Source organism: Anguilla rostrata, chromosome 18, assembly GCF_018555375.3.
Source record: "Anguilla rostrata isolate EN2019 chromosome 18, ASM1855537v3, whole genome shotgun sequence".
Taxonomy (NCBI): domain Eukaryota; kingdom Metazoa; phylum Chordata; class Actinopteri; order Anguilliformes; family Anguillidae; genus Anguilla; species Anguilla rostrata.
The window spans coordinates 13,574,339-13,598,057 of NC_057950.1; the positions used below are offsets into that span (position 1 = coordinate 13,574,339).

At 52.6% G+C, this 23,719-nt stretch overlaps 1 protein-coding gene across 3 annotated transcripts in view; it reads right to left on the reverse strand.

Moving 5' to 3' along the window:
• The window catches only part of ppm1ba (protein phosphatase, Mg2+/Mn2+ dependent, 1Ba), a 40,291-nt gene that overhangs the window by 11,724 nt on the left and 4,848 nt on the right, over positions 1-23,719 (reverse strand). For all 3 annotated transcript variants that reach the window (XM_064317556.1, XM_064317555.1, XM_064317554.1), the window contains exons 2-3: positions 3,401-4,251; positions 533-650 (exon numbers count right to left, since the gene is read on the reverse strand). In XM_064317556.1, the coding sequence (XP_064173626.1) occupies positions 533-650; positions 3,401-4,234 (952 nt within the window). In that variant the 5' untranslated portion in view covers positions 4,235-4,251. The remainder of the gene's footprint in view (positions 1-532; positions 651-3,400; positions 4,252-23,719) is intronic.

Here is a 23,719-nt window from a genome sequence, read left to right on the forward strand (position 1 = left end):
AGACGCCAGGCTCAGGTCTGTGTGCCGATGAGAGCAGTGAGCGAGCTGAAGGAGGGCCCTGAGCTCCAGACCGGTGGGGCTGAGGGCCCGGCGCCAGCCCGATGTTCAGCCAGCACATTCTCCGAGCGCCGGCGGCAGCGGCGGCTCCTGGCATCCTCCCCGTCCAGCCCCACGCTGCCCCAGCGCTGCACGAACGCTGGCGTCCCAAACCCTCCTCCAGAGGGGGAGGGTTTACACAACCCCCAGGGCTTCAGTACACTCACACCCACTCACCAGAACTCCTCAGAGGGCCAAAGACAGGGAAGGAAAAGAAACAGAAAGCTGAAGGAGGGGAGAAAGCGTGAGGGGGGGGGGGGGACGCCGCTGGGGTTCTCAGCAGAGCGGCCAGGGGAGGACTCAGGGAAAGCTAGGCCCACAGAACAGGAGGGAGGATGAGGCAGGAGACCAATGTTCTCAAGGACAAGGACAGTGCAGGAGTGTGTGTGTGCGCATGTGTGTGTGTCTATCAGTGTAGGGTGTGTGTGTTTCTTACCCTCCACTCTAGACTCCAAGTACTTATCCAGCTCCAAGTCTTTCTTCACCGCCTCTTCCGACACCTTCGGTGCGTTAGGTAAACACACCAGCACAACGCTCATGTTGTCACGACTTCCCTGGAATCGAGAAAGGGACAAGTGTCACACGGGACACACACACATGCATAGGCACACAGACACACACACACACACACATAAGCACTCCAGGCTGAGCCCCAGCTCAGCAGATCACTCCGTGCTGAAATGACCCGCCCCCCCACCTCCTCCCCGCCCAGCCGCAGTGCGTCCAGCACAAGCCCACTGCCCTCCACACTGCAGCTCTGCTGCTCCTGTTCATTTTGGGTTCATCGCACGCTGAACACTTAAAACAAGACTCCACTTTCCACTGAGAGACACAACACAGGAAACAGAGAGAGAGAGAGAGAGAGTGAGAGATGGAGAGGAAGAAATGGAGACAAAGGGAGATAACAGGAGCAGAGGCAGAAGACGGGAAAAGGTGGGAGAGAGCAAGAGAACCACAAAGAGAGTGGGAAAGAGCAGATTATGGAAAAAATAGTTATTTTCATCAGAACACAAGTGAACTGGTGTAAAATGCAGATTTTTTTTCGACACATATCGGCACACATAGACACAAATAAGAGGGGAAGCAGACTCTCTTCTGATAGTTCAACATGTTGCATTGAGCTAGTAATGATTGCTTTACAAGGTTGGCCAGAGCCACGAGAATTCATTTTGTTGACATTACTTTCGCGTCTCTCGCGTGTAGCCAATACTGTCTGTCAGCGCCAACCAAAAGGTCAGCCATTGGCCAATGAGAGGGTATGGGAGTTCAATTGGCTCAATCTGCTTAATGTCCGAGTAAACTTCCTCCCCCTTTCGCCCCGAGGGCATCCAGGGGATGATGACACTGCTAGTCTTGAGCCCAAGTCCAGCCAATTAGCATGTAGCCTAAACTGTAATCATAACACAGAACACATGTTCTCACAGGTACTTCTGTGTGCCTGTGAGACGTTCTGTATCATTAGCAGTCACAACAGACTCAGATGTACGTGCCTACAATTAGCTCATCGCTTCCATTTTTTGGGGCTTTTAACTGCACAGAGGAGAGGCCTCCTGATGTCACACGCGCAGTGTGTAAGGCAGTGTGTGTGTGTGTGTGTGTGTGTGTGCCCTCAGAGACCACAGCAGCCCGGAAGGCCACAGCGCCTGCAGGTTTTTGGGATTTTCCTGTCAATCATTAGCCAGTTTAGAACATGGAGACACGCAGAGTGCATGAACTCTTCATACAATCCGTCTTAAAATAAGTGTTCTGGTTCCGAAACACAGCAAACACCAGCATGCCCACCGGACCTGCAGGACGGCAGCTGTGTCTCCCCAGTGCAAGACCCGAAACTCAGGATCCTTTCATCTTTGTCTGTGAGCTTTCTCAGGACACAAGCCTTCAAGCTCCATATCCATCGCTGTGCAAACGCAGCCAACCAATGGAAGCAGCAGCGTGTTATTTGAGCAGACGTCTTGCGTAGCTTAGCTAAACATGCTTTACACATCACACGTTTATACAGCTGAATCTATGCTGAGGCAATTCAGGGCAGCCTGTCTACCCAAACCCATCTGACGGTTTGATGCCAATGTTAGGCTCCTGAACTTCCGTGACTGTGATAACCCTTCAGTTGCTAATCACTTGAGCTTAGCGTCCCTACATGGGTAGATACAGGAATGTTAGGCCCGGATGACCATCAGCTATATAACAGAGTTGCAAAATGGTGCTCAATTGGTAAAGATCAAAACACCTTACATTTCAAAAATGCTTTAACAACTGTGTGCTTTGTAACTGGACAAATAGTGGAGTGTGCTTTTTTGAAACAAGGTTTTGCTCTCCTTTTATTTATTTATGTAATTTGAGTCAATATGTAAGGTATCTTAATGCACCATAATGCATACAGATACATATCATCATGCACATGATACATCACCATCATAAAGCTTAATGTAAGGAGAGGCCTACATTTACAGTGATTCATGCCCAGTATAATGCAATATCCAATAATGCTTCTTCCATCAATGAGGTCAGGCCAGTCTAAGAAATACGACCACCTTAAAGAGAAATCCGGGGCACGATGGCCAGTGGCCTGCCCTGGCCATGACTGGGTGTGGTATTTGCAAGTAATGTGATGTAACGGATGCACGACACAGACAGCGCCAGGTAATGTTGCTATTAAAGAAGACTCTTAACTAAACAGCACTGCTCTACTTAAACACGCCTAACTTCCCTACGTTCCTCAACATTAGCAGTGTAACACGGGGCAGTAAAGAAGGGAGGAGAGATATAGGGAGGTAAACCACAATCACAGCCTCCTCTAAAACCATCTCACCAAGCCAAAATAGTTAGTCATACTCTTGACTACTGCTGCTGAAAATGAGCAACCTCCAGTGAAGTAAGGGTATTCCCCAGCAAAGCTAGCCTGAATCCCTGTGAGGCATGTTCCCTACCCAAACCTAAATCCCAATGAGCTGTGTTCTCTACCCAAACCCAAATCCCAGTGAGCTATGTTCTCTACCCAAACCCAAATCCCAGTGAGGCATGTTCTCTACCCAAACCCAAATCCCAGTGAGACATGTTCTCTACCCAAACCCAAATCCCAGTGAGGCATGTTCCCTACCCAAACCCAAATCCCAGTGAGCTATGTTCTCTACCCAAACCCAAATCCCAGTGAGGCATGTTCCCTACCCAAACCCAAATCCCTAAGAGTCATGTTCCCTACCCAAACCTGAATCCCTGTCACCCATGTTCCCTACCCAAACCTAAACCCTGATCCCCAAGCACTTCCTGACAGCCCACATTTGAGCCCCAGCCCAGCGCGCTGTACCTTGTGCAGGCAGGTGTCCACCACCTCGTTGCACACCTTCTCCAGGTCGCCCGACACCTCCAGCCGGGAGCGGACGAACTCGCAGAGCTCCTCGTTGCTCATGACGTCCCAGATGCCGTCGCAGGCCAGCACCAGGAACTCGTCCTCGTCGGCGCGCAGGATCTCGAACACCTCGGGCTCGGGGGACACCAGCTGCTCCGTGGGGCCCTTGCCGTCCACGCACTTGTAGTCGTAGTCGCCGAGGGCGCGGGAGACGGCCAGCGAGCCGTTGACGCGCTGGATCATGACGCTGCCGCCGGCGTTCTGGATGCGCTCCTTCTCGCGCGGGTTGCAGGGCTTGTGGTCCAGCGTGGAGAAGCAGACGTGCGCGCTGCGGTACAGGACGGCGCGCGAGTCGCCGCAGTTGATGAAGTACAGGTGCTCGGGCGACAGCAGCACGGCCACCGCCGTGGAGCCGCTGCGGTCCATGCCGTTGCGCAGGTCCGAGAAGCTGCGCATGTACTCGTCGATCTTCAGGAAGCCGGCGCGGATCCCGCTCTTCACGCCCTCCACCGTGGGCTCGGGCTGGCCGCCGCCGCGGAAGTCCTCGCTGGCCGTGATGTGCTCCAGCAGGTGCTTGGAGCAGTAGTTGGCCACGCGGGAGCCGGCGTGCCCGTCGTACACGGCGAAGAAGGACCAGTCGTCCAGGCCCTGCGGCAGGCCCAGCACGGCCGTGTGCGCGTCCTCCATCTCCACCCGCCAGCCCTGCATGCTGCTCAGCCCGAAGCGCAGGCCGTTGCCCTCGCCGTGGGCGTTGTGCTTCTCCGTCTTCGGCTTGTCCAGGAACGCTCCCATGACTCACCTGGCTCCACCTGCGAGGGACGGAGGGAGAGAGAGAGAGTTAAGGGATGGCAAGAAACGACCCATTTCGACTGTTGCCCATTGTTGTGGGGAAGATTTGCTCAAGCTCTGTCAAGTTAGATGGGTCATTTGTCACAGATTTTCAGAAGGGAGTTTCTCCGTTTTTAAAGTGCATTCCGACTCCCACAGAGAAAGACAAAAGTCGAGGTCTACTCATGGAAACCGTGAAGTGAAAGAATAAAAGATGGAGAGAGAGAGAGGGATGGAAAAACAGCCTGAAGGAAGAGTGCAGCACTAACAGAGATGAGAGCTTAAAGAGATCCCCCACATGCCCCCCGTCTGATCTGACATCTCCTGACAACCCGTGTCCGCCCTGCTACTCCCTGAAGTGCAGCGAGTCACCCCTGCACCCCGCTCCCTAGCTCCCCAAGTACAATTAAAAAAGTCATTACTCAGTGCCTAATTACAGGCGATGAGAGCGAGAGCGAGGTCACAGACCCGCCTGCGGGAGCCGCCACGCCAGTCCCATCCTGTTACGAGGGGGGCGGTGAGTCACCCCAAACAGCAGCCCCAAACACGCAGTTTACAGCAGCCCCACACACGCAGTTTACAGCAGCCCCACACACGCAGTTTACAGCAGCCCCAAACACGCAGTTTACAGCAGCCCCAAACACACAGTTACAGCAGCCCCAAACACCAGTTACAGCAGCCCCAAACACCAGTTACAGCAGCCCCAAACACCAGTTTACAGCAGCCCCAAACACAGTTACAGCAGCCCCAAACACAGTTACAGCAGCCCCAAACACCAGTTACAGCAGCCCCAAACACACAGTTACAGCAGCCCCAAACACCAGTTTACAGCAGCCCCAAACACCAGTTTACAGCAGCCCCAAACACCAGTTTACAGCAGCCCCAAACACGCAGTTTACAGCAGCCCCAAACACGCAGTTACAGCAGCCCCAACACGCAGTTTACAGCAGCCCCAACACCAGTTTACAGCAGCGCCCCAACACCAGTTTACAGCAGCCCCACACACGCAGTTTACAGCAGCCCCACACACGCAGTTTACAGCAGCCCCAAACACGCAGTTTACAGCAGCCCCAAACACGCAGTTTACAGCAGCCCCAAACACACAGTTTACAGCAGCCCCAAACACACAGTTTACAGCAGCCCCAAACACACAGTTTACAGCAGCCCCAAACACACAGTTTACAGCAGCCCCAAACACACAGTTTACAGCAGCCCCAAACACCAGTTTACAGCAGCCCCAAACACACAGTTTACAGCAGCCCCAAACACACAGTTTACAGCAGCCCCAAACACGCAGTTTACAGCAGCCCCAAACCATTACAGCAGCCAAAGTTTACAGCAGCCCCAAACACACAGTTTACAGCAGCCCCAAACACACAGCTTACAGCAGCCCCAAACACACAGCTTACAGCAGCCCCAAACACGCAGCTTACAGCAGCCCCAAACACACAGTTTACAGCAGCCCCAAACACGCAGTTTACAGCAGCCCCAAACACGCAGTTTACAGCAGCCCCAAACACGCAGTTTACAGCAGCCCCAAACACGCAGTTTACAGCAGCCCCAAACACGCAGTTTACAGCAGCCCCAAACACACAGTTTACAGCAGCCCCAAACACACAGTTTACAGCAGCCCCAAACACAGTTTACAGCAGCCCCAAACACGCAGTTTACAGCAGCCCCAAACACACAGTTTACAGCAGCCCCAAACACAGTTTACAGCAGCCCCAAACACGCAGTTTACAGCAGCCCCAAACACGCAGTTTACAGCAGCCCCACACACGCAGTTTACAGCAGCCCCAAACACACAGTTTACAGTACAGCAGCCCCAAACACGCAGTTTACAGCAGCCCCAAACACACAGTTTACAGCAGCCCCAAACACAGTTTACAGCAGCCCCAAACACGCAGTTTACAGCAGCCCCAAACACGCAGTTTACAGCAGCCCCAAACACGCAGTTTACAGCAGCCCCAAACACACAGTTTACAGCAGCCCCAAACACGCAGTTTACAGCAGCCCCAAACACGCAGTTTACAGCAGCCCCAAACACACAGTTTACAGCAGCCCCAAACACACAGCTTACAGCAGCCCCAAACACGCAGTTTACAGCAGCCCCAAACACACAGTTTACAGCAGCCCCAAACACAGTTTACAGCAGCCCCAAACACAGTTTACAGCAGCTTAACACAAGCCTCCACAGCGAGGCATAACCAACACCACCCCAGCAGAGCCAGACCGGCTGGGGCAGCCGCGAGTCACAGCCCGGGCATCCACGGAAAGTTCCGGATGCGAGAGGCCCGGGCAGCCATTCTGGCCTGCTAAAGAGGACCGCTCACCGACCGCAAAATGGGGTCAGGGGGGCGGGCGGTGGGGTGGGGGGCAAGGCCGTGAAGCAGAAAAGCTGGCAGTGTGGAAAATTTGGCTGAGTTACCCTCATCTGCCCCTGGCTCGGAAAAACCTGCGGGATAAAAATAGACGGTTTTTATCTGTGCGTGGATCGCCTTCGATGCGGGAGGTTAACAGTCCTGCTCTGTGGCTACGGAAAGCGTGGGCCGCGTCTGCGGTCCAGCAAGCGAGCGAGCGGGGGGGCTGGCACGCGAGCGGGCCGCTCCGGGCTTCCTGGCACCGCTGTCGCTCCCCGACCTCGCCGACCGCAACACGACGGTACAGAAAGCACGCAAGTCCCAGCATCCAACGAAATCTAGGAGAGAAACATCCCCAAAATTTATTCTCCGGAAATTACCCAGGGAGTCGGAGAGAGGAGCTCGCAAGACAACGTCAAGCCGCATCAATGCGGAGAACTTCAAAACGCAGTTTCAACTCTTCAACTCTTAAACTGTGAGTGAACCCCCTTTTCCCACCCGCCCGCCCGCCCGCCCGCACGCGCGTGCGGCGCTGGGGCTCCTGAGCGAGGCTCAGCCTCTCGCGCTCGTTCGCTAACGAGGAAGCGGTCGATGAGAGGAGACAGATGCGCTCACAGCTCGCACCGCATCGCATAGATTAAGCCCCCCGCCCATCTGCCAGCCGGGACGGTCTCTGAACAGCACAGGCTCCTCTTCGGGGACCAGTTAGCCAGGCCAGAGGGTCGGGGGGGGCTTTACTATGCAAAACGGTCTCATGGTGTAGAGGCTCTTAATGAAGAGCACTGAGAGAGGTGAGGGAGCCAGGGCTGCTCTTGTCTGCTTTCTCTCAGCTTTAGTCAACACGGAGGGCCTAGCAGGCCTGACTGAAGCCTGGGGCTCGAGTGGACGCTGCAGCCCGCCTGTCGCGCAGCGGCAGAGGGCCACCCTGCTAACCCCCATGCCGGCCCGAGACATCACAGTCTGAAACAGTTTACCGAGTCGGTGCTTCCTCATTCAAGCCAGTAAATAAAGCAGCTTTCAGATCTGCAGAGAAACACACACAAGCAATACAAGCAGCACCTGCACAGAGAGAACCAATCACATGAGGACAGAGAAGAAATCAACTGCAGACAGCATTATAAACATCATTCAAAATTAAGGGAAACTAATAAAGAACCCCATATAGCAAAACCAAATACATAAGACCTACAGTCAATGCAGTTACATCAAGGTAGAGAGTTCCAGAAGTAAAGGTCAGCCTGTTTCAGGGGGTTAGCAACAGCAGGATCTGTCCGGGACACAGGAAGAGGCGCACTGTTCCACTTCCCCTGCGAGGGAGTGAGAACTCGCAAATTCTGACTACCCGTAGAGATGCTGAATTGTAACATCATTTCGGGCTCCGCACCGCCAAAACCGACCCTCTCTGAATCACCGCTCGCTGCTGCGAAGGCAGGCGGACTCCTCACGGTGAGTCACAGGAACTACCGAGAGCCTACTTCACACCGAAACTACCAGAGCTTTCCAGAAAATCAACAGCTACCGGTTCACACCGGAGCTATGCGCAAACAACCCCCACAGCGACAAGTCCGCTCGTTCACAGTAGCAAGCCTTAATATGGCTTAATACAGTACCGCATTAGTACAGTTAGATACGGAGTCTAATTAGCCTGTACATTAGTCACAACATTAGCTAGTAGCTAATGAGGAACTGAAGTATTCCAGACTTGTTTCTAATGTTTCCAGTACAGAAGAGACTACTAATCACATCAAATATGTTCAGATGTGAGTGTGCACAGAATTCCATATTCGATTAAAGATGCAGACAGAATCTTTCCCCAGTTCCAGAGGCTGTGCTCGGCAGAACAGAAAGCGAACAAGCGAACGGGGGAAAAAGAGGCCTGAGGTCAGGCTTCTCCAGCGGTCCACTCCACAGCAAGAGCACACTCACCCCCCCCCACGTGACAGAAACCCACAGAGAAGCAAAAACTGCGCACTGTCAGTGCCAGTGTCAACAGCACTGTGCCCCCCCACGCGAGGGGGCGGGGGAGAATGAGGTCATCCAGTCAGGTGACAGCGGGGGGGATGGGGGGAGCTGGATCACATGGCGGCCCCTTGTCAGAGGCGCTGTGTCAGTCTTTATTATGTCCGCTTCCTGCCGCTCGGGCGCAGGCTGTCGTGATTGGCTGGACTATCAGAGGTCAGACGCTGTGATGGTCAGCATTCCTGATCGACAGCAAAAAAAATTATTTCATATACAAAGAAAAACTCCATTTCAACAGTAAAATAGTCAAGAACACTCTTCATGATGCAGCCATTGATGAGTCAAAGACTAAAATAAAGAGAAGAGTACACCGGCATAGCCTCAAAGGGTTCACTGCAAGATGCAAGCCTCTGATAGTCTTCATTGATGATGTGACAGCTTACGGCAACATGATGACTTATGAAATGTACAGAAACATCTGCTCAGATCTAAGCAAATGCCGCAAAACTCATTGGACAGCACTTGCAGTAGGACTCTGACCCCAAACAAACTGCTGAAGCAACCACAGAGTTTTTCAGGGACAAAAAGTGGAATGTTCTTGACTTGCCAAGTCAATCACCCAATCCAATTGAAGAATTGTGTTTCACTTGCTGAAGGCAAAAATCCCCAGAAACAAACAGAAACTCAAGATGGCCACAGTATAAGCCTGGAAGGACATCAACAGAGAAAATACCCAGTGCCTGGTGATGTCTATGGGTCACAGACTTCAAGCAGTCATCGAATGCAAAGGATATGGAAAGCAAGCACTAAATATGACAACTTGATTTAAAATTATGTTTGTGTCCAATTACTTTTGGTCTCCTAAAACAGAGATACAATGCATGAAGTGCGCTGTAATTCTTGGATCACTGCATATGGATGTAAATATCATTAAATTAAAGCTGACAGTCTGCACTTGAACTAACCTCATACTCACTGCTGAATTTGAAATCCAATGTACAGAGGTACAGAGCCAAAACAACCAAAATTGTTTAACTGTCCAAATACTTGGCTGCATACTTACTGGTATGCAGATGTGGGTGGCAATAATACAAAATGGAACTATGTCGATAATGGATTTGAGCAGTCTGCAGTAAGTACCCATCTCTCAAGAGAAAATATCACTTCACTTCCCACAATGCAACAGAGCGCTGACCTGATGAGGAAATTCAGGCTTATGTACGGTGGGAGACTGTGCTGAGTCAGTCTGGGAGGAGACCTTGTGGCCGACCGCAAAGGCAGCGTGTGCATGTGTGTGCGTGTGTGTGTGTATGTGTGTGCGTGTGTGTGCGTGTGTGTGTGTGTGTGTGTGTGAGAAAGAGTGTGTGTGTGCCCTCGGCTCTCTTGTACCCTCTCTGAAAGCAGAACCCGGGGGGTGTTCTGGAACATGTCTGTTGCTGCTGTGGGGGGTGAAGCTTTGGCGGGCAGGACAGCCGCAGCGCAGTGTGTGTGTGTGTGTGTGTGTGGAGCCTCTGTGTGTGTGTGTGTGTGTGTGTGTGTGTGTGAGAAGTGTGTGTGTGTGTGTGTGGTGTGTGTGTGTGTGTGTGGTGTGTTGTGTGTGTGTGTGTGTGTTGTGTGAGTGTGGAGCCTCTGTGTGTGTGTGTGTGTGTGTGTGTGGAGCTTGTGTGTGTGTGTGTGTGTGGTGTGTGTGTGAGTGTGTGTGTGTGTGGTGTGTGTGTGTGTGTGTGTGTGTGTGTGTGTGGGCTTGTGTGTGTGTGTGTGTGTGTGTGTGTGGAGCCTTGTGTGTGTGTGTGTGTGTGTGTGTGTGTGAGCCTCTGTGTGTGTGTGTGTGTGTGTGTGTGTGTGTGGAGCCTCTGTGTGTGTGTGTGTTGTGTGTGTGTGTGGAGCCTCGTGTGTGTGTGTGTGTGTGTGTGTGTGTGTGTGTGTGTGTGAGTCTGTGTGTGTGTGTGTGTGTGTGTGTGGGCTCTGTGTGTGTGTGTGTGTGTGTGTGTGCATGTGTGTGTGTGTGTGTGTGTGTGTGTGTGTGTGTGTGTGTGTGTGTGTGTATGTGTGTGTGTGTTATGCGTGTGTATGTTCGTGTGTGTATGTGTGTGTATGTGTGTGTGTGTGTGTATGTGCGTGTGTGTATGTGTGTGTGTGTGTGTGTGTGTGTGGAGCGTGTGTCCGCGCACGTGTGTGTGGAGCATTTTTGTGTGTATGTGCGTGTGTGTATGTGTGTGTGTATGTGTGTGTGTGTGTGTGTGTGTGTGTGTGTGTGTGTGTGTGTGTGTGTGAGTGTGTGTGTGTGAGTGAGTGTGAGTGCGCAGTGCCTTGTCCGCGCCTGGCTGAGGGGAGGGCCGCTGCGTCTGACACAGCGCTGAGCGTGGATAAACACGGGAGCACTGACGCTGGCACATTCACACCCGCCCACAAATACCTGCCTCATCACTTCATCACCCGCATTTACACCGCACACGCTGCAGAGCACAAACTCACAACACAGCTGGCAGAGTGTGCGTGTGTGTGCGCGTGTGTGCGTGCGTGTGTGCCTGTGTGTGTGTGTGCGCATGTGAGTGTGTATGTGTGTGTGCGTGTGCGCGCGTGTGTGTGTGTGCATGCGTGCCTGTGTGTGCGTGTGCGTGTGTCCACATCTCAGAGACAGTGCAGAGGCAGTATTTAGCACCCCCATAAATTCACAGCGACAGACACATGGAAAAACAGACACACACACACACACACACACACACACACACACACAGTCAGTGAGTGTGTAGCAGTCAGTTTTCACTCCTCCAGGATAGGAGGCCATTCATAGGGCCACTGAGACACTGCCCATTCTGTTCCCCCGGAGCTATCCCACAATCCTGTGCGAGAGCAGGGTCTCAGCTGCTGCGGCACCACCTGTGAGGGGGGTGGGGCGGGCGAGGGAGCAGTGGGGCAGCACACACCCACCCACCCACACCCCACGTGTCTCAGATGGCACATGTTTTTATACCAACGCAACACCAGGGTTTGAACCTGACAATGGCAGCTATACGAACATCCCTGTACCTGCCATTAGGCTTCTAATATATAAAACCTCCTTCACCGCAAAAGCTCTCTGGGCCAATCACAAGACATATACTAAATCTCACTGGGCCAATCAAAGACATACTAAAACTGTTTGTTCCAATCAGACACCAACGCTGAAATCATATCCAGTAACCTCAGAAAGTGAGCGATTTGTTTAAGAGGTAAGAGGAGTGGGCATTTTCCACACGGCGTGCGGCCCACGCCCCCACCCCCCTCCTCACCTCCCAAACCCAAACGTGTCCCGCCCTGGTGTCCGCTTGGCCCGCGCGTCAGACCCGGGGGTCTCTCTACATGTGACCGTCTCGGGCTATAAATACGCTCCCTGCCTGGCAGAAGGGGGTTGTCTGCGCCACCCCCCACCCCCCGCACGCACGCTGATGCTGCAAGCATGTTCCCAAAAAAGGCCGGAGGGCAGGCGGCGGCGGGGGTCGGGCGGCCCCGTCAGGTGGCGTGGTGAGCAGTGCCCTGTAACGGCCCAGAATGCCCCGTCGCCGTGCGAGGCCCCGCCCCCCGCTGGGACCACGCCACGCTCGCATCACGCTAAAAATACCCCCCCGCCCCCCCCCAGGGCTCCAGTTACACACACGCGCCCCCGCTGTCACTGCTGACGGGACGGGCCCAAACCAAATCCCTGCCCCCCTCTCATTGACCGAGTCCCCACTCTCTGCCCCCGCTGGTCCTGTCTCCCCAGCTCAGCCCTCAGGGAGGCTGTGGGGGAGGGGTTTCACACTCAAGCGCACTGAGCGTGCTCATGACTCCAGCCATCTCTGTGAGGGGGCCAAAGCGTTTGCTTGTTGGGGGGGCGGAGCCTCGTAAGCCCAGACGGTCAGATCTCCGGAGATCCTCAGACGCTCTCGTCTTACCGTCTGGGCACGGCGCTCGTCGCCATGGCGACAGGCACGCCAGGTACGCGGCGGTCGGGTGGCCGGCGGGCCGTCCCGAGGAAGCGCGACGTGCTTGGCACCGCTTCCTGTTACGCAACCACTTCCCCGCGCCTCGCGCTGCCGAATACGCCGGGCAGGGTACGGGAAGGGGATTCCACACCGGGGCTGTGAACTGGAGACACTCAACCCCACGGTAGACACCAAAAGTATTTTTACAAACTAGTTTAAAAGTTGGAAGGTCTACTGTTCTGAGCAGCAGCGCCGTGCGAGGGAAACGAAACGGGGTCAGTCCCACAGCGGAACAGCAACGGTCAGCCGAGCACACAGACCCCGCCCTCCCCCGCCGCCCAGCACCTGCAGACACTTCCCACACAGGGCACCTCCCTAAAAGCGCACCTTCACCCGGGGCCCCCGCTGCGGCTGCCTTTGATCACGCGCCCCCATTAGCATCACAGAGCGCGCAGGGCCTAAAAATAAGCAGCCCTCGCTGCATATGGATGGGGCCGGGCTGCCAGGTACCGGCGAGCTGGCACACACACACAGATATAAATACGCCGACGGAGCAGGAAGTGAGGCCGAGCCTTTGAAGTGCGCTTTGGTCACGCAAAACCGCGGTGTGTGGTGTGGGTGGGGGGTGGGGGGTGGAGGGGGGGGGGAGGCAGCTGGATTTACAAGCCTGTGATCATATGCCCCCCCCCACACTGTCCCACTTAAACATCCCACCCTCTCCGGTTCCCATCCTGTTTTTTTGTTATATGCGCGCCATTTCCGTACGGAAAACAAAAGCTAACGGACCCCGGGGTGGGGGGGCAAGGCTGCCTGCTCACGGTCTCTGGCAGAACAGTGATGTAACCCCCAGGCCTCTGTGATGTGTCCCCATGGTTACTGAACTTGGAGTGGCAGCTGGGCAGTTTCCATGGTAACATAACTGGGGCACTTCCTCCATCTCACAGGTGTGGAGACTGTGCTGGGTGCATGAGTGCTCACACACGCTAAAACAAACAACCAAACACACACACACACACACAGATCAACCAAACAACACACACACACCCACACACAGAGGTGAAGCTTACATGTGTCAAATCCATCAGGCATACGCCAAACTGTCAAAATGGATCAGGGTCTCGCAGGCTGAGGGTACGCTTACAAGAAGACCAGGGTGATCCACTCAGAACACACCTACTACCCATTACACACATCCACTATCCACTCAGAACACATCCATAATCCACTCAGAACACATCCACACATCCACTATCCACTCAGAACACATCCACACATCCACTATCCACTAAGAACACATCCATTATCCACTCAGAACACATCCATAATCCACTCAGAACACATCCACACATCCACTATCCACTCAGAACACATCCACACATCCACTATCCACTCAGAACACATCCACACATCCACTATCCACTAAGAACACATCCATTATCCACTCAGAACACATCCACACATCCACTATCCACTCAGAACACATCCACTAAGAACACATCCATTGTCCACTCAGAACACAAGCTGAGGCACAGCCAGTTCTGCTTCTCATAAGTAGTTCAAGTACTACTATTCTTAAAGAGTAATTGCACTCATAGTTTCAGCCTGGCTCCGCCTACTACAAAATTCTGAAAAATGCGTCCTGGCTGGGTGGAGTAGGTATTTCACTTGCATGACGTATTCTATAAGCATATTATTAGTACAGCGTAGGCTCATGAAACTCAGTTCAAACTGTCAAACAGGGCGTTGCAGATCAAATATGAACCGAGATTCAGCAATTAGGCCTACATGGTCCATTAGTGGACTTGTTTAGGTGGAATATGACAGAGTTGATGAACATGCCGCCATGTTTCTCCAGTTTGAAAAGCATTGGGCCAAAACCAAACTGGCCAATCAGGTGCCACCAGCATTCCATTGTATTCAAAAGGACAAATTTGTGGATAGCAACAATTTTCCAACTGGATGTCTTGATTGACATCTACATGACGTGAAGAGATACTCTGATATCACGATTGGGGTGGGGCCAGAGTGGAAGGCAGAAAGCATTTTACGAATGTCAGAGGGCAGCACCAAGATGTTTTCTACCAATTTTTTTCAGATAAAAACATATTATTTCAGAAACGGCATGGATTAAAATGTTTCACTCAAAAGGAGGCATACAAACACGTTGACAGCACAAAAAAGGGACCTAGGGAGCAATTACCCTTTACGACACTAATACAATTTTTATGGTCACTCAATGTTCATTTTCACCAGTCTTCAGAACAAAATTCTTCTTATGTATGACTCCACCTATGACAGTAACATCTTCCATTGAACATCTGTAGATGACTGCAGTGCTCTAGTGTTCGAAATTTTCCAGCATCTAAATATTCAAATAACATAATTTTAGGGTTCTTTAAGTGCAAATTCAGAGATTCTTACCCCTGCCAAAACACCCACTTTCAATCTCTCTGACTCACCCACTCTCTCTCACCCACTCACTCTCTCACACCCTTCCTCTTTCTCACACTCTTCCTCTCTCTCACCCTCTCTCTCATTCTCCCTCACAGCTCCCGTCTCTGCATGCTTCATGTCTGCATTAACTTAATAACCACAAATAAACACAAAGCAGGAGGGCATCCTCACATCTCATCCTAAGGCCTGGACCTTAACCTCAAAGTACTGGGGAACCCCTCCAGTGAGCTTCCAGGACCCTAACCTCACAGTACTGGAGAGCTGCTACAGTCAGCTTCCAGGACCCTAACCTCACAGTACTGGAGAGCTGCTCCAGTCAGCTTCCAGGACCCTAACCTACGTACGGAGCTGCTCCAGTCAGCTTCCAGGACCCTAACCTCACAGTACTGGAGAGCTGCTCCAGTCAGCTTCCAGGACCCTAACCTCACAGTACTGGGGAACCCCTCCAGTCAGCTTCCAGGACCCTAACCTCACAGTTCTAGGGAGCTGCTCCAGTCAGCTTCCAGGACCCTAACCTCACAGTACTGGGGACCCCTCCAGTGAGCTTCCAGGACCCTAACCTCACAGTACTGGGGAACCCCCTGGTGACCCCTCTTCTCAGGTGCTCATACCCCCACCTCTCCTCCACGTCTCTGTCCTCTCCAGCACACAAGCTGACACATTCACCACAGAGACAGCGAGCAACACCCCCTCAACAGCTCCCTTACAAATTAAACCAAGTTGCTAATTAACCAAAAAAGCAAACTTATTAACTGAAGTCGTTGAAGTGCTCATTCAGCTCGATGGAGACTTTTAGATGGAGTGCTTTTATCGGGTCCATCCAAGCTCAAAGGTTTTTTTAAGGACATCAAATGGAAAGAAGCTTATGCATATTCATCATGACTAGACCAGAGCGGTCAGTGCTTGCTTACATTAAGCAAGCTTAGCATGTGCCTGAGTTTGCGATTTATAATTCAGTCACTTCCCAAATGCTACTTAGAGAAGTGCAGATCACTGCGTACCACTTATGGCACCAAAGAAACCACAACTGCCTGAGTAGTTGGTTATCCCCCTTTAAATATATATTAATCACAAATGATAACCACTTTCAAGGAAACCAATTCGTTTTCACTGAAGTAATTGCTAGGGTCATCTTGCCATCATTTCAGACACCTTTTCAGTATGTTATCATACTGAAAACTTGAGAATTTAATTTGTTTTTATTAAACCCAGGGGACATTTATTCTTATTAATACTTGCCTTTTCACTTGAATAAGAGAGAGACTAAATTCAGCTGATATAACCCTGTTTTCCCATTAAATATAACAGGGTAAATAACTAACTTTCGTTAGCAGAGACACCTTGGTCTCCCACTCTTACAGACCAAAGGTTTCTCACCGTTGACGTAACTTAGAAAAAAAGAGGTTTTTTCCTGAGCTGGACTCTGGACCTAACACAGAGGAAGGACCAAGGTCAAGGGGACAACTGTGTCACTCTGGGAGTGAGGTCACAGCTCCTGGGGTCAGGGGTCGAGTGAGGTCACAACCAGCAATGCGAGGGAAAGGAAAATGAAACAAAAGGTGAAGCAGGCAGAAGAGACGGAGGAAATTAAACGAGTTGTGTGAGGAGGGGCACCATCAGGACCCCCGTCCATTAAAACATGCTGGTCTCAGAACCCCCCCCCGCATAAGGCCAGACATGTTCAATAATGTTTTATGTTCACCGTGAACGTTTGCTAACGTTAGATAACAGCATGAAAAGGTTGTGCGGTGAACAAAAATGGGTGACCAAGAGTGAGTAAGATGACAAACATTGGCCATTTTAATGAATGTAGACCTAATATTTGTTCATAACTTGTGATAAAAATCACTTTCCATTCTAGTTTTCAAATCCACCTTAACTAAATCAGCATCATCTACAAAAAAAGAACTAGCTTTAAATCTTTCAACAGTAAAACCGCTACAAGGAGAGAGCATGGGGAAGGAGCTCCTGTTGAACACGCGTCTGGTGCTTCTGCCGCATGTCCGTCTGTCCCACCTGACAGACAAACGCACGTGATGTCAGAGCCGCCGCAGCAGCTGTGGAGACGAGCTCGCTGCACAAGGAAGGCGGGCCGGGGGGTGGGGGGCAACACTGTGACCCTGTGTTAAAGGGACAGGCTACACTCGGGGGCGGGGCGGTCCTGGACGCATAAGGGGGCGGGGCCACACTATGGAATGACCGCAGACCGGATTTTGGAGACCGAGGCATGGGGGAGGTTAGGGCTTGTCCCATGGGCTATACGGGTGGGGGGCGGGGGGGTCACACCCACACCCCGCCCTGAACGTACAGAACGAAATGTACAGGGCCCTGTCCTTCAGACAGCGGCCGGCTAGGCGCATTTATGACTTATACCCCCCGCTTTTATCCACTGTGCCAGAGAAAGAGCGCGTAATTCTAAAAATAAAGTAAACACCGCAGCGTCGCTAAGCTACATGAAGTGCTCCTCTCTAAACACGACTTTACTTCATTCAGCGGGACTGTCCCGGGCCAGGGACCGGGAGCACGTGCGCCCGCCGTCCCGCACCCAGACCCGCGGCCCATACAAGGACTCCTTTTTAGGGATCCCTCATGGTGCCCTCCCTCACGGTGCCCTCCATGCTGCCCTGCCCTGTGTGTGTGTGTGTGTGTGGGAGTATGTATGTTGCTTAATACACGTATATGAGTGTGTAATTATGCATGTGTGTTTGTTACTGTGCATATTTGCGAGTGTGTATATTAGTACATGTATATAAATGAGAAGGTGTGCATGTGTGTTTACATGTGCATGTATGTGAACGTGGTAGTGTGTCTGTGTGCAAGTGTATGTGCGAGTGTGTGTGCGTGTGTAAGAGCCCGTGTATTATGGCTGACCTACTAAAAAGGCGTTCTGTTGATGCAACAGATTTAAAGCATGTGGGACAGCTTAGCATTGTCATATTATCTGCTGATAATATCTCTCTGATCCATATCTCTCACTGGAGCATTTCACCCACTGCCTAATCCACAGTCTGCACCATTCCGCACACACACACACAAGTGCACACACACACCCACACACACACACACAAGCGCGCGCGCACACACACACACACACAAGTGCACACACACACACGCACTATACTACAGGGAAGCATCTCTCTCTATAAATACAGAAGTACCTTTTTGCGTGACACGTATCACAGAGACTCCGGGCGGTAGCTCTTTAGGAGTGCGCCCCTCCCTCAGTCTGCAGAGCACCCCGACAACAGCTGATCTGCCCGTGCGGTTAGGGGCATCATGGCCCAGAGCTCCACGCCTCCGACGCGCCCCTTTCCCCCCCCTCCCTGTGTGCCACCCCGCCCCGGCCCATGGCTGCAGGCGGGGCAGTAGTGGGGTCACCACTTCTCCAGGGGTACTCCTTTCACAGTGGAGAGACACCCAGAGGACCTGCTTTAGATCTGCTGTGCCGGGCTGGAAAGGGCAGGAACCCCACAGCACACATAAAGGAGAGAGAGAGAGAGAGCGAGGGACATGCGCTGACCATCTGAGCATCAGAACCTACACACTGCACCACCTCATGCCATACTGCATACGAGAGCTGGACCAAACAGACAGAAACATGGGCAGAGAGTCTCTCCCTTTCTCTGCGTCCCTGTGTCCCTCTCTCTCTATTTCTCTCTCACTCACGCGCACACGCACACGCACACGCACGCACCCCTGCTGGTGTGTACCATAAACGAGAGACCGCAGCCGCCTTTTTGATCAGAGGAAAGCATGACGAGGAGCCGTGAGGATGTGCTACTGAGAGACACCGGTGTGTGATGTCATCAGCATAATCCACATGCGTGTACACACGCACACGCACACACACACACAGATTTGAGGCCACAGTGTTCCCAGTCTGGAGGAGCACTGGAGGCAGGTCCGGCCTCTCTCTCCCCCAGACTGAAATCTGGAAGCTCTTCAGCTGGCATCCATTGCAGCATTCAGATGGAATGTTATTCCACAGCAAAAAAAAAAGGAAAAATCAGCACTTGGCCTTAGAAGGCCAGGCCTGCGACCCCCCCGGCCTGCTCTAACGCACCCCCCCCACGCCCGCCATGAGCCAGCCGCTCTTTAAGCAGGAGGGGACGGCGAGAGAAGGGCAGGACCTGGGCCTGTGGAGGTGAGAGCAGGGCTTTCTGGGCCTGTGGAGGTCAGAGCAGGGCTTTCTGGGCCTGTGGAGGTCAGAGCAGGGCTCTCTGGGCCTGTGGAGGTCAGAGCAGGGCTTTCTGGGCCTGTGGAGGTCAGAGCAGGGCTCTCTGGGCCTGTGGAGGTCAGAGCAGGGCTTTCTGGGCCTGTGGAGGTCAGAGCAGGGCTCTCTGGGCCTGTGGAGGTCAGAGCAGGGCTTTCTGGGCCTGTGGAGGTGAGAGCAGGGCTTTCTGGGCCTGTGGAGGTCAGAGCAGGGCTCTCTGGGCATGTGGAGGTCAGAGCAGGGCTCTCTGGGCCTGTGGAGGTCAGAGCAGGGCTTTCTGGGCCTGTGGAGGTCAGAGCATGGCTCTCTGGGCCTGTGGAGATCAGAGCAGGGCACTCTGGGCCTGTGGAGGTGAGAGCAGGGCTTTCTGGGCCTGTGGAGGTCAGAGCAGGGCTCTCTGGGCCTGTGGAGGTCAGAGCAGGGCTTTCTGGGCCTGTGGAGGTCAGAGCAGGGCTTTCTGGGCCTGTGGAGGTCAGAGCAGGGCACTCTGGGCCTGTGGAGGTCAGAGCAGGGCACTCTGGGCCTGTGGAGGTCAGAGCAGGGCTTTCTGGGCCTGTGGAGGTCAGAGCAGGGCTTTCTGGGCCTGTGGAGGTCAGAGCAGGGCTTTCTGGGCCTGTGGAGGTCAGAACAGGGCTCTCTGGGCCTGTGGAGGTCAGAGCAGGGTTCGATGGACTAGTTGCTTTGGAGGTACCAGAAGTGTATTTTCTTCCTTTAGACTACAAACCCGCAAGGGCTCACTGCAAAGCCAACAGGTCTTCAGAAACATCTTCTCAAATATAAAATGTAGCTTTGTTGTGCGCAAAAACAATCTAGGCCTACATACAAAAGAGAAACATGAAATAAAACTGCAACATTACCAAATAGCCCCAGAAAGCCAGCTGTCCCTTTAAGCACCACACAGACGCATGTGACAGCCATTACTGGTGACACTCTGGCTATAATTAGCCCAACTGGTTGAAGCGGCCACTGACCAGTGAGACAGGCTCTGGGGGGGGGGGGGGGGGTTAGAGCCTGACCCACGCTGACCCTCACCAAGCTGAGCTGAGCCGAGCCAAACCACACCAAGCCGACCACACGGTTTTCTACTGTAGTTCTCAGGCAGAACACCACCACAGAAAACCAGCGGAGTAGGTCTGACAGTAGGAAGCAGCAGAACAGTGTATTAAACATGCGCGTGTTTCAAAAAACACAGCCGTTTTTGGCTGGACCACAACAGCGGGGCCAGCCCTACGAACGCGAATGTCTGTGACTGAATGATGAAGTTACACCATTGGTCAGCCGAGTTACGAAGCTGCACCATTGGTCGGCCGGTCCAGCCATATACTAAGTTTTGACCTGGTCTTCTTTCAACCTGCACCTAGAAAGCTGACACGAGAAAGGAATGATTAGCCGGCCTGGATGAATCTGAGTGCACACAGCACACAGCCTCCAGCGTGATCTGGGATGAAGACAACTTGTAGCCAACGGCTTTACACCCATCACACACCTGTACTGCTGAATTAATGTTTTATTCAACAATACAATGTCACCGTTGAGCACATAGCCATGGACTGACTGTAAAAGAATAGTGTGTGAAACTGGGAGGAGCTATGGGGGGAGGAAAATGGGCATGTGACTTGACGGGTGGGGGGAGGGGTGGATGGGAGTTGCCAATATGGACAGAGGTGGGGGCAGGTCAGTCGTAAAGGAGACGAACATGACCCCACCCCCACCCCGGTATGTGAACATAGAGTATTTCACAGATCTAACCGCCATGGTCTGGTTGACAAACATGTCTCATGTTGTATTTACTGTGCTTACTACTGAAGGGTGGTCTGGCCTCATCAGACTCCTTATAGATGTTATATGGTATTCATCTCTTACCTGTCAAACCCTTGTTTGCCTGCTAGCTAACGGTTATAAAACAAACCATACATGAATTATTAAGGAGGCTCCAGCAGAAATACTTCATTAAATTAACTAAATTCTTAATTTAAGACAAAACTCATGTTTTACTACCGATTTTAATCCCTTCTGATGTAATGAAGGCACAGAATGTCCGCTCTGACAGCTGAGCTGAGTGGAGCAGGGAGCTGGGAGCAGGGAGCTGGGAGCAGGGAGCTGGGAGCAGGGAGCTGGAAGCTGTAAAAGGGTGAGCGCCGTCCGCCCAGCCGCTAATCAGAGGCAGGCCCTTCTGTGTGGCCCTGCTGCAGGTGTTCCCATCACTCCGCCGCCCCCCTCCGCGGGGGGTCTGCTGACCGCTACGCTCAGCCAGCACCAAACCTGGAAACCAGGCCAAAACCGCACCCAGGGTCAAACCGGCACCGCTCAAAAAACGCAAACAGAACCCACAAAGACCAAACGCGAGCGTTATCGGGGGCCCAACGGCACGTTCCGATCACGGTTGGGTGCTTTCGGTCCAGTCCGAGGCGGAGTCGGACCCGTGTTCTACGTGGTGTCTGAAGGCGGGGGAACTTCAGAAAGGGCCTTTAACCTCTCTCAGCAGCGCACGCTAGACGCTCTCGAAAGGCTTCCCCGCACTTGACCGCGAGCGCCGGGCCATCACGGCTCCAAGGTGACACTGATCCAGCGGCTATTCTGGGATGAGTGTTATGGTGACGGGGAGCACACAGAGCCGTTTGCCTGGGCCCTCGCCTGCTTAAAACACCGCATGAGCCAGCCTTCGTGAGCGCTACCGTCCCGCCAAAAATCACTGCATTTCCAGCCGTTCCTAAAAAACCAGCCACCTCCACCGCACGCTCACGCGCTCGCTCGCCCGCACACGCCCGTCACCCCTCTCCCAGTTATCAGCGACCCTCCTCACACTCATCGCCGAGTTATTCTAAGCCTGCACGTCAACACCCAGCTCGCCAGCACGATCGCGCTCTCCCCGAGGGGGGGCGAGGGGGTGCCGGAGCAGAGAAACCGCAAAACTGGAATATTCAGCCTGTCCTCCTGAGGCATCATGGGAAGGGTTCTCTTCAGCACAGCCGTGGCGAGCGAATAACCGGCCGTTTCCAGTGCACTGCCGCCGGTGACCCCCTGCCCACCTACTGTCTGCCTCCTGCACACTTCCAGGGCCCTGTGTCCAACTCCGCACCCCCAGCTCCTCAAAATGCCGCTGGAGGACGAAGAGGAAGGAGGAAGAGGAGCCGAAGCCCCCCGGCGGGAGCGTTTCAGCCAGACGGAGAGAACGTTCCAGATGCCGTCACACTGAGCAGCAGTGCGGCACAGCGATCAGGGCATTGGGACAGGCCTGGGTCAGCGGGACGGGGGCACACTGCGCTCCAGGACTGGGACCACAAAACGCCCGGGTCACACAGGCCCAGTCAGCCCGTGAAAAACGACTCGGTCACTGATATCTGAAACGCACGGCCGGCTCGGGACCGAGCGCTGCTCTGCTCTGCGGAATCAACGGCAAGCTGCAGCCTCAGAGAAACAAGGAGCCCATTCACCCCAAAACAACAGGGCGGGATTCGTCAACGGGACACGCACCCCACACTCCGCCCGGAGCCTCTGAACCGGGTTTGCAATGTGATGCAGGAGCGTTCGCTCGAGAGACCACTGAGCATCACAAGGAACAAGCACAAGCTCCCGCCCAGACACAACCAAATATATTACATTACATTCATTCAGCAGACACAATGAGTCACTCTGGATGGAAGTAAGACACTATATATGCATTCACATGAGTTTTAAGCAACAGAGCCAGGCTTGGCAACATCACTACAGCGCTAATGCAGGTTAGCTATGCTAACTGAGAACCACAACATCACTACAGCACTAATGCAGGTTAGCTATGCTAACTGAGAACCACAAAATCATTACAGCACTAATGCAGGTTAGCTATGCTAACTGAGAACCACAACATCACTACAGCACTAATGCAGGTTAGCTATGCTAACTGAGAACCACAACATCACTACAGCACTAATGCAGGTTAGCTATGCTAACTGAGAACCACAACATCACTACAGCACTAATGCAGGTTAGCTATGCTAACTGAGAACCACAACATCACTACAGCACTAATGCAGGTTAGCTATGCTAACTGAGAACCACAACATCACTACAGCACTAATGCAGGTTAGCTATGCTAACTGAGAACTAAAATACAAATCTTGAACACATTCCATAATAGGCCTTTAAATAGAGGCTCAACATATTTTCATGGCTGCTAAACAAATCAGATCCATGTTAAATTGCAATGATAAATGCAAGATTTTAAAGGATTTTGAATCAATTTCACAGGATTCTGCAGTACTCAAAATACAGTGAATTTGGTTGCAACTGGGGAAAACTACTTTTAGATCTTTACTTTCAAAATGTTGCATCTGCACAGACATGGACTTGCAAATGTTGCTGGCAGTAAATCTCAGTCAGTAATGACTGTTGGTAATGCACTTAATGCACAGGCTAATGAGCTAGCCAATTTATTATCAACAGCAACACGCCAACAACGCTCAGCATGACACAAATTACCATGTTATCAGGAGACATGGATGAATTATGCTAGCTGTAAGACAAAAATCTGATAATG